The following is a 9,567-nucleotide window of genomic DNA, read 5'->3' as shown; positions in this document are numbered from 1 at the left end:
TATGGGAGGGGAGGGGTTGTGTGCGGTCACGTGACGCAGACCCCGTCCCTACTGGCGGAGAGCGGCCGGCCCCGCGCTGTGATTGGCGGAGGCGGGGGCCGGGGAGGAGGAAGGTTCTGGAGAGCTGTAGCGAGCTCTGGAAGGTTCCGCCACCCGCCGTATAAATGGGGGGAGGCGGCGGCCGCGGCGGCGGAGTGAAGAGCGCCACTGACAGGGTCTGAGTGGCCCGGCTGGCTGTCATGGGCAAGGACTATTATCGCACGCTGGGCCTGGCCCGCGGCGCCTCGGACGATGACATCAAGAAGGCTTACCGCAAGCAGGCGCTGCGCTACCACCCCGACAAGAACAAGGACCCCGGCGCGGAGGAGCGCTTCAAGGAGGTCGCCGAGGCCTACGACGTGCTCAGCGACCCCAAGAAGCGGGAGATCTTCGACAAGTTCGGCGAGGAAGGTGAGGGGCGGGCGGATGGGCGCTGAGGAGGGTGCTAAGGGGCTGGAGGGGGGTGCTAAGGGGCTGGAGGGGGAGGGGGTACAAAGATGAAGCGCTGAAGGGAGATTGTAGCAAAGCTGGGGGGAAGTGGGGGCTGGGCAAGGGGCTGTGTGGAGCAGGAGGGGTGAAGCAGGGAAGAGGGTTGGGTGAGGGGGGGACAGCTGACTATCAGGGGGGCTGCCCCCGCAGAGTTACGGTCTGGTGGAGGGCGCTGACTTGATGCAGGTGGGGGGTGGTGTGCTGTGGGGGAGAAAGCAGGGTGAGTCCTGAGAAGCTGGGGCTCTGGGGTGAGAAGGGTGCTGCTTTTCGGATAAAGTAAAGGGTGTGGCTCACTTAACCCAAGACAGTGGAGGTTGGTTAAGGATGGGGTGGGTTGGTAAGAAGAGGGAATGAGGTGTCAAGGTTTGGGGTGGGGGCAGTGCCTCTGTTGTGGGGAAAGGAGAACCTCTTTGGAGGAGGGCTGGGGAAGACAGTATATCCATGGGGAGAAGGAAATTCTGATGCAGCTCTGTACTAGGCCACTTGTACGGGGTGGTTTTGGGTGCCATGGTGCTTGGTATCCTGTGTAAGTACTTTCCCTGAAGTGAGGTGTAGTACTGAGATTGGGGAAGGGGGACATTATGCTCTAATGGGGCACACTTGAACTTTCTGGAGAGGGAGCTGGGTATCCCTTTGCACCTGGTATCCCCTGTACACACAGGATGATGGAGAGAGGTTCTCTTGGGGCAACCCTGGGAGTGACAGAGAAGTAAAGTATTCACTAGTAGCTGGACTCCCTTAATTTTATTCCCCTGCTTCTGAAATTCTTTGGGTTTGTAAGTCTGGAGAGGGGTGCATCTAGTTGGCTTTCAGGGAACAGTACTGAATCCTGGACTTGTGTGTGTACAGGAAGGGACACAATTTGACAGTTCAGCTTGTAGATGCTGTCAATGGCATGGGATGGTTAAGTGGCTGTGAAAATGACTGTCAACAAACTAATCTAAGAGGAGACTCCTAGGAACAGGGAGATCTGGTACAGGGATAGTTATGAAAGAAAGTAGAACTCGTTCCTATTGTCTGTAAGTGGATTTGGGAATTGGCCAGTTTCTTTATTATCTTGGAGAGCGTCCTGTTGCATTAATAACATACCTGGTTAAAACTATTAATAAAACACCAGTGTCAGACTCTTTGGGAGACCTGCTCTGAAGTCTGGGGGCAAAGCCTGGAGGCATTGTACCTGCCTGACTTCCTCCAGATTAAGGAATTAAACTTCTGCATCAAATCTCTAATTTAACATTAGTCCAGATTGGTTTTTCTAGGGTGCAGTCTCATCCATTTAGATGACTCAAGCAAAGGAGCTTGCTCTGTACTTTCTCAAACACTCCTAGCTTGGCTAACTCAACTCTCAATATTTGTATTCAGCTGAAACTGGAAGAAGAGAAGGACTTGTTTCAAACTAATTGAGTTGATATCTACAATGCCCTTAGCTGGAAATAACTGTCCTTAAACTACTTCCCAAAAGTGGAGTTTGATCTGCTTTTCAGTTGCTAGTTTCCTGTGTTTTATATCTTGCATTTCCTGTAAATTCTTAGTGATTTCCCCTTAAGAGCTGATGCCTTAGTAGTAGTATGCTGATAGGCTGCTTTTCTAGGAGAGGCGGAGACATGGCTAGAGAATGGCTTTGCTTTTCACTAGAAGATTCTAGTACATTTGTTTGCTTGTGGATGTTTGTTACTGAGGCAAGTTTCATAACCTGTGTTTCATTGACGTAGGACGAATTTAACTTGCTGTCTCCAAGCACTTCAGATTAAATTATTTTTGCCTACAGTGATGGTAAATCAGACTCTCTGTAGATAGGCCAGCAAGGTTTGCTGCCATATTAAGGGGTACAGTTGGGTCAATTATAAAAAAATAAACTGCTCTGAATAAGTTACTACTTTAGGAGACTCAGTAATTGAGGGAGATGAGAGCTCTTAAACATGGCTCTAATTTCTGACTAGGGAAGCTTGAATCCTGACACCATTTTAAGATGACAGCAAACCTCTTTTTGGTGATGCATCTCAAACTTAGTCATGAATAAAAATCTCTTTTCAGAGATCTTGGGGGGGGGGGGGGGGGGGGTCTTGCAGTTAACAAAGCCATGGGGAATTGGACTCTTGATAAGAACCTAGTAAACTCAAGCTTTATGACTAACTACTGGATTATATTTACTCTGTTTTTCAGGACTAAAGGGAGGTGGTCCCAGCAGTGGTGGATGTGCCAATGGTGGTAACTCATTCAGCTACAGCTTTCATGGAGATCCTCATGCTATGTTTGCAGAGTTTTTTGGTGGGAGGAACCCATTTGATACCTTTTTCGTACAAAGGAATGGAGATGAAGACATGGATGTTGATGACCCTTTCTCCCCTTTTCAGATGGGGGGCTTTAGTAACATGGGCTTCTCTCGCTCCCGCTCGGGCCATGAAAGTATACGCAAAAAACAAGACCCTCCTGTCATTCATGATCTGAGGGTTTCCTTGGAGGAGATATTCACTGGCTGCACCAAGAAAATGAAAATCTCTCACAAACGACTCAATACGGATGGCAAGACCACACGGAATGAGGACAAGATTCTGACCATTGAAGTCAAACGAGGGTGGAAAGAAGGAACAAAGATTACTTTTCCCAAAGAGGGAGACCAAACAGCAAACAACATTCCAGCTGACATTGTCTTTGTTTTAAAAGACAAGCCACACAATGTCTTTAAGAGAGATGGATCTGATATTATTTTCCCAGCTAAGATCAGCCTCCGTGAGGTAAGCAAAGGTGTCTGATTCAGTATGGGACTCTAGTGGGTGGCTTGGTTTGGGTTTTAGATGGTGGGAGTAACAAATGGGAATACTGAGATCTCTTCTCTCCCCTACACTTTGTTCAGTATCTAGGTGAATCCATAATAAGTCACCTGTCTAACTGCTCTCTGGTCTGTATAAAATAAGTTGTTAGCCTCAGGATCCTTCCTTGTGAAGCAACCAGTGGTCATAAGCCACCATGAGAGATGTCAGATCACAGGCAAACTGTTTTCTTGAGAAGGTGAACTTTCAACATCCAAACTGACCCACATTGATGGATCAGCAGGAAGGGTTGCACAGCTATTTGGTTGTTGTGGTATATTTGTACAATTTCTAGTGCTGTTAATCTGGTGTCTGTATCAGATTAACTCAGCAGGATTCAGAAGAGCCTAACTAGAATAAACAGGCCATCACAATGAAATATTTTCTCTGTGGTTATTTGGGAAATCTGCTAGAGATTGTGTATGCAGACAGTGTTCTAATTGCCCTGTTTTTATACTTAGGCCCTGTGTGGTTGCACAGTGAATGTGCCGACGCTGGATGGCAGAACCATTCCAATGGTATTTAAAGATGTCATTAAACCTGGGATAAAGCGGCGAATCCCTGGAGAGGGCCTCCCATATCCCAAGAATCCAGACCAGCGAGGGGACCTTATTATAGAATTTGAAGTAAAGTTTCCAGACAGAATTCCACAGGCTTCCAAAAGTGTCCTAGAGCAGATCCTACCAATATAGCAAGTCTGCTCACAGAGAACTGAAATAAGGACACTTCCAAAGCAAAAGGTTTTTGGACCATAACCAGGACTTCAGGGTTTCTCATTAGTGGAGGTTGTTGACTTTCACACTGTTTTTCCCCCCAAGAGTACCATCTTCAAAATTGTGCATTTCACTTTTCAGTGACTCTACTCCCAGATCATCACTTGAAGTATTTACATCAGTGAGCAGCTGCTTGTGGGAGGAATCTGCAGAACATCTCATGGTCAAACCTTTCTTCTGGTGACCAGTTTCCACCCTAGTGCTCAATGTGCTGCCTTCCCTTAACTGGTTACCCACAGACTGGGCATCTGTTTCATTTCATCTCGTGCAGACCTGTAGTTCCTCCACTGGAAAGGGTGAAACAAAAATCTAAAACTGGACTTGCAAGTAAAACAATCTCCAGCATCTTTCCTTTGCTGTTGTACTGTGTTGTGTCCCTTGTCACATCCTACTCTGAAGGACTTTCCTACTGGGACACTCTTAAATGTTCTTAACTATTTTTAGTTCCTGTAAGTTGTCAGTGTCTTGCTAAGGGTTTTCTTAACAGTTTTTCCTTCTGTCAGTCATGTTAGAAGGAAGGCACCCTTTGTTTGACCTTAATCTGTGACTCTCTGGAAACATCGGAGAAGTCCTAATGTCTTTCAGAATGTGATCCTGAATGAGTAAGCCCTTAGCCAATGTGTGATGAGTTTAAACTCAACTACCAACGTTAACAAGGTCTGGTCTAGTAAGATCCATTTTCCTTTGCATATTTTTAAGTATAATACTCTGAATCATTCCCTCTATGAAAGTCTTCCCACTCGCACAGACATTTTAAGGTCTCTTAGCCTGGTTCCTGGTCATGGGCTGAACAAATAGGGGGCAGCCATTTCTCATTCCAGGTACACTGTACCTAAACCGGATGTTGAGTCTTATTCATCATCCTGCATGCAGGGTCAGTGTCAAAACTTACGTTAAAGACTTATTCAGTACACTAATGGACTCTGGACTTTTTTCAAAGGACTCTGATCCTCTGAATTGGTAGCACCACCGGAGTTATCCTTTTTGATAAAAAGGGTTTTTGTTCCTGATACAGGAGCACTGTGGCACTTCCTGTATATATTATATATTTTTTGTATACATTTGTGTAAAGTTGATGTGTGTAATGCAGTAGAGCATCTTATATTTTATAGGATTGAGTACATTGATAAAGATTCATGAGGGGGTTGTGAGAGAACATGTGCTCTCAATCCAGTGGGGGAGCATGAACCTGGAATGCACTGGAAACTTACCTTGTAATGTTACTGCCATGATGACAGACTGTCAAAGAGCTGTGTCACAATTAAAGTCTCCTTAACTGAAGGAAAAGATCTAGGCATGTCTGGGGGCAGGATTGGGTATCTGGAAGGAAGGACTTATGAAAACATGTCATTAAACATCAGTGAATTGGGGAAATGCTGTTACGATTAACTCTTGTTGAATACTGGTTTAGTCACTAAACACCCATCTCTTGCAGAGTGCATTAGCACTAGCGCTTTTCACTGTTGAGCTAGTATCATCCCTATGGTGGAATTACTAGTACAGCCAGCCTGTGCTCATTGGGCTGGGGCCTAAATCTTTACCCTCTAATGTTGTCTGCTTTCCTTATGCCACTTTCAGTGTTACCACCGATGGAACAGCTGCACTACTCCAAAACCAAGGGTGGTGCAAAATCTTGTAAACCTGGATTCATTAGAATTGTGGCGCACATAACTTGCACAATAAAGCTTAGAGCTGGGGGGAGGAGCTAGGAGTTCTTGTCAAGCTAGTTTGTGCATTCTATACCTCCTCTGGCTTGAGTCACAAATGTACTTTGGGAGGGTGTGCTATACCTTTTTTTTTTCCCTATGGGAGAGCTCCCATGTGCTAGAACTATGCTGCTTCAGTTGTCTGAGTGGTGGCACGTTACCACCATCTCGTCTCTTGATTCTCTCCCCTCCCCAAGAAGGATGCCATTCCAAAATGGATGTCTTAAATACTTGTGGTAGCTGAAAAGGCAAAAGGCTATACACTGTACTTCATAACAATGATACTGCTATTTAAAACTACTCACCTCATGCTTGTTTCTACTACCTTTTACTGACCTTGCTTATATTTAAGGCTAAGATTTTATCAGAAATATTTTTAGTAAGTCATAGGTCACTGGTAAAAAAAAAAAAAAAAAAAATCATGGCAGTTGTGAGCTGTCTGTGACTCTTACTTAAAATATCCCTCACAAAATGGGGATGTGGGGTTCCCTATACTGCCTGAAGCAGTCAGCTGTGCAGGGGCTACAGGATGGTACTGTGGCAGTTTGGAGCTCCAGGGACCACTAGAGGTGACAGGAGTATCTTGTAGCTCCTGACCACTGTAGGCTGAAGTCACAGAGGTAGCTGGAAGTCAGATTCTGTGCCTAAACTGTAGCCTTACTTATATTATGTAAACACTCCCCTGGGGGCAGAAGCCCTGAGCCTATGGGCAGAACTGGGGACATGGAGGGCATTTCCCCTCTTCTTCTCCCGCCCCCCCCTCCCCCAAAAAACCACAAAACAAAAAAAAACCCTGCAGCACAAGAGCATGGCAGTTCTAAGGGCAGCTCTATGCCTCCCCTGCCCCATCTCCTCTCCTCACCCCTTGGTCAGGTCAGAGGTGGGACGCTGGAGCAGGGCACTGTGGGACAGCTGCTGCTGTAGCTGGTGCCATGGAGCAGGCAGTGGCAGCATTTCCCCCCACTTGGGTGTCCTGGTTTGAAGTTGCTTCTCAGCTCCCCACCCCCTTTGCTCCTAGCTCAGTGGCTGGCAGACTCCTCTGGAAACAGGGACCACAGGGGGCCCTCCCTGCACATAGCCCTTAATACCCCTCTCCCTACACCCTGAGGCTATGCCCTCCCTGCCTCCTGAGCTGCCCTCTGCCTACACCCAGTCCCTAGCCACCCCCCTTCTTGCACCTATAGCCACCCTATGTGTGCACACAGCCCCAGCTCCCCTCTCCCTGTATCTTGAGCTACCCACTGTTTGCCTACAGTCCCTAACTACCCCTCCCTACACCCTAAGCTGTTTTCAGACTTTTTGAGCTAAGCTCCCCCCTTGTGCTAGGCCCTGGAGTTTTTATAGATGTCAAGGGGGGGGCTCAGAAAAAGGTTGAGAACCCCTTCTCTAATGGAGTTGCAAAAGAGCACATGAGCATCATGTGAAAGAATCAGGTGCCGAAGGGGAAGTGGCTGTACTTTACTACTATCATTTTACTAGAGATGGTGTTATCTATAACTTCCTCTTCTGTTCCTGTTTGCAATATTCAGTATCCCTGTCTGCCTTACAGCACTGGAAAAGTAAGAGTAGGGAAGTATTTAGGTATCTCAGCTGGTAGTTTCTCCTCTTCTTTTCCTGTCAAGATCTGCCATTTTTTGCTTTCTTGTTTTAACAGCCCTGTGGGCTTCTCTTTCAATAGTCTGCCTTGCTCTGTCATCACCTGCTCTTTAGTGGATGCTGTTAGAACCTTCTGGTGCTTTTCCTCAATAGCTGCTAGTTCTGGTCCTCCTTGGCTGTAGGCACTAGTAGCTGCTTATGTTTCTTCCTACAGCACAGCAATCCCTGCTGGGTATAACTAGACTGACCACTTGTGTCAGAGTGTTCCTTGTACAGAAGTGACTGGCTGTACTTTAAAAGGAAGCAGTGTGACCTGCTACTCTTCCCATGAATAAGTTTGAGAACTTGCTCTAGCACAGCAGTATTCCCTCACTTGTACCCTGTACAGCTGGAAAACAAAAGCCTACTCCCTGCTAGGGTGACAAATGGGAGAGAGAGAGACAGGGATGTTAGGGGCAGCACAAATCCATTTTCTTAAAAGTTTTCAGAGTGGTTCACCCCCACCCCTCAGGCCATGGTTTTATGGGGGATTCCATGTAGCAATCTAATGTCCATATCCCAAGCTTCCATATGTTAAGCCTGTCAATCAAGGACCCTATATTAAGCTGGGCTGCAATCTTCTCTCCCCTCAGCCTTCCTTCATGAGTGGAAACTTTCTGCAATGAAATGATACAAACCCAAATCCTGCCATGGTCCCCCACCTTTCTTAGTACATGTGTAAATGTTTTAGTGTGCTGTATGTTCCTGGGGGTCCCTGACATAAGGTTGTTGGGTGAAGGGTCAGAGAGCAGAAGATATAATTTGCTGCTGTCTAGCACACCACAAGCATTTCATAAACAACTGACCCATAAGAATTGTCCCCTGTTAATAAGGCTCATGTGCAGCTAGCAGGCCTGCATGCCCATGGAAACTACCTGAACCAGTATGCAATGCATGCTAGTCTAATGCATCATAAGAGCATTGCAGCTGGGGGACTATTGTATCAGATTCCACCTATATTTGAAGAATTAAGGTGGTTGTAATATGGTCCTCAGGCTCCCAGCAACCCCTTAGCTCCACCAGTCAATGGTTCAAAATAGGGAAGCACCGTGCTTTGTGTTTATTTTATTCTGATAGCGCTTAAGGGCCAATTGAGAACCATCACCTACTGGGCTAGGCACTGTGCAAACAGTAGGTGATGGTATCTACCTTGTAGAGCTTACACTGTAAACAGACAACCCACACACCGTGGATGGAGGAAGCAGTATAACAAGCAGTGTGAACGATGTGAGAGCAGCAACCATATCAGTTCCATCAGTAGTTTTTATTGTAGTTGGGTTTAGCTAGGAGGAGATCAGCTGGATGGGAAGGGGGGGTGAGGGCAGGAGAAAAGAGGTGCAGATGTGGAGTAAAGCTAAGGTGAAAAAAACAACCACTCAGCATTCAAACACAGAAAATCCACTAAAAGCTAAACTTCATTATTAAAAGTTCACCTTAAAAAGTGTCAGGTATTAAAAGTGCTCATTGTAAGCTTTGAAATGCAAAACTGTACATGTCACAACCCTGAATTAACTGCATCCCCCCAGTTTCTCATGTCTGTTGGAACAAAAGGCACTAGCTACCGAACTGAAGGAATGTCAAATGCACACCTCCCTTACTAGCTTGCAAACAGTACAATTATTCGTCTGTATTACAATAGTGCCTAGGAGCCTCAAGTTCACGCAGCTACAAAATGGGTACCTAGGCCATCAGGGTAGGCAGTCAAAGGCAGTTGAACATGGGGCTAGCCAAATCGCTCCCTTGTGTACTGTTGCCTATGAAATTTACATGCCTTAACTGCGTCAGCCGAACGAGCCACTGGCACAGGAGATCTTTGCCTAGCCCACAGACTAGCTAGGACCCCATTGTGCTATGTGCTGTACAGCCACTGAACACTCAGTCCCTGCCCCAAAGAGCCAAAAATCAGATAGATGGACACAGATAGGCAAAAGTACAGGGAAGCAATGACCGGAAGGAAGAGCGCTGTGGAAACTTGAAAGCTCGTTTCTTCCAACAGAAGTTAGTCAAGTAAAAATATGACTTCACCCACCTTGTCGCTCCCATCCTGGGACCGACATGGCTACAACACTGCAAACAAAAAAGAAGCAATGAGACAGAATTGGTCAGCATGCTAGA

The 9,567-nt window shown here is 46.4% G+C and overlaps 1 protein-coding gene across 1 annotated transcript; it reads left to right on the top strand.

Annotated features, from left to right (window-relative positions):
• The first annotated feature begins 227 nt into the window (after window positions 1-227).
• DNAJB1 (DnaJ heat shock protein family (Hsp40) member B1) lies at window positions 228-6,776 on the top strand. The gene is made up of 3 exons (XM_044994564.1): window positions 228-450; window positions 2,692-3,263; window positions 3,800-6,776. The coding sequence occupies exons 1-3, from the start codon at window positions 240-242 to the stop codon at window positions 4,028-4,030; spliced, it is 1,014 nt and encodes a 337-aa protein (XP_044850499.1). The 5' UTR covers window positions 228-239; the 3' UTR covers window positions 4,031-6,776.
• The last annotated feature ends 2,791 nt before the right edge of the window (window positions 6,777-9,567 follow it).

Source organism: Mauremys mutica, chromosome 20, assembly GCF_020497125.1.
Source record: "Mauremys mutica isolate MM-2020 ecotype Southern chromosome 20, ASM2049712v1, whole genome shotgun sequence".
NCBI classification, from domain to species: domain Eukaryota; kingdom Metazoa; phylum Chordata; order Testudines; family Geoemydidae; genus Mauremys; species Mauremys mutica.
The sequence above is the reverse complement of the archived record's forward strand: the minus strand, read 5'-3'. Positions and strand labels throughout refer to the sequence as shown.

Excerpts from the sequence above, each read along its gene's own strand:
- DNAJB1 (XM_044994564.1), top strand. The coding sequence starts at position 240 with ATGGGCAAGGACTATTATCGCACGCTGGGCCTGGCCCGCGGCGCCTCG. Across the intron at positions 451-2,691 it reads CGACAAGTTCGGCGAGGAAG|GACTAAAGGGAGGTGGTCCC; the intron begins GTGAGGGGCGGG and ends TCTGTTTTTCAG. Across the intron at positions 3,264-3,799 it reads CTAAGATCAGCCTCCGTGAG|GCCCTGTGTGGTTGCACAGT; the intron begins GTAAGCAAAGGT and ends TTTTATACTTAG.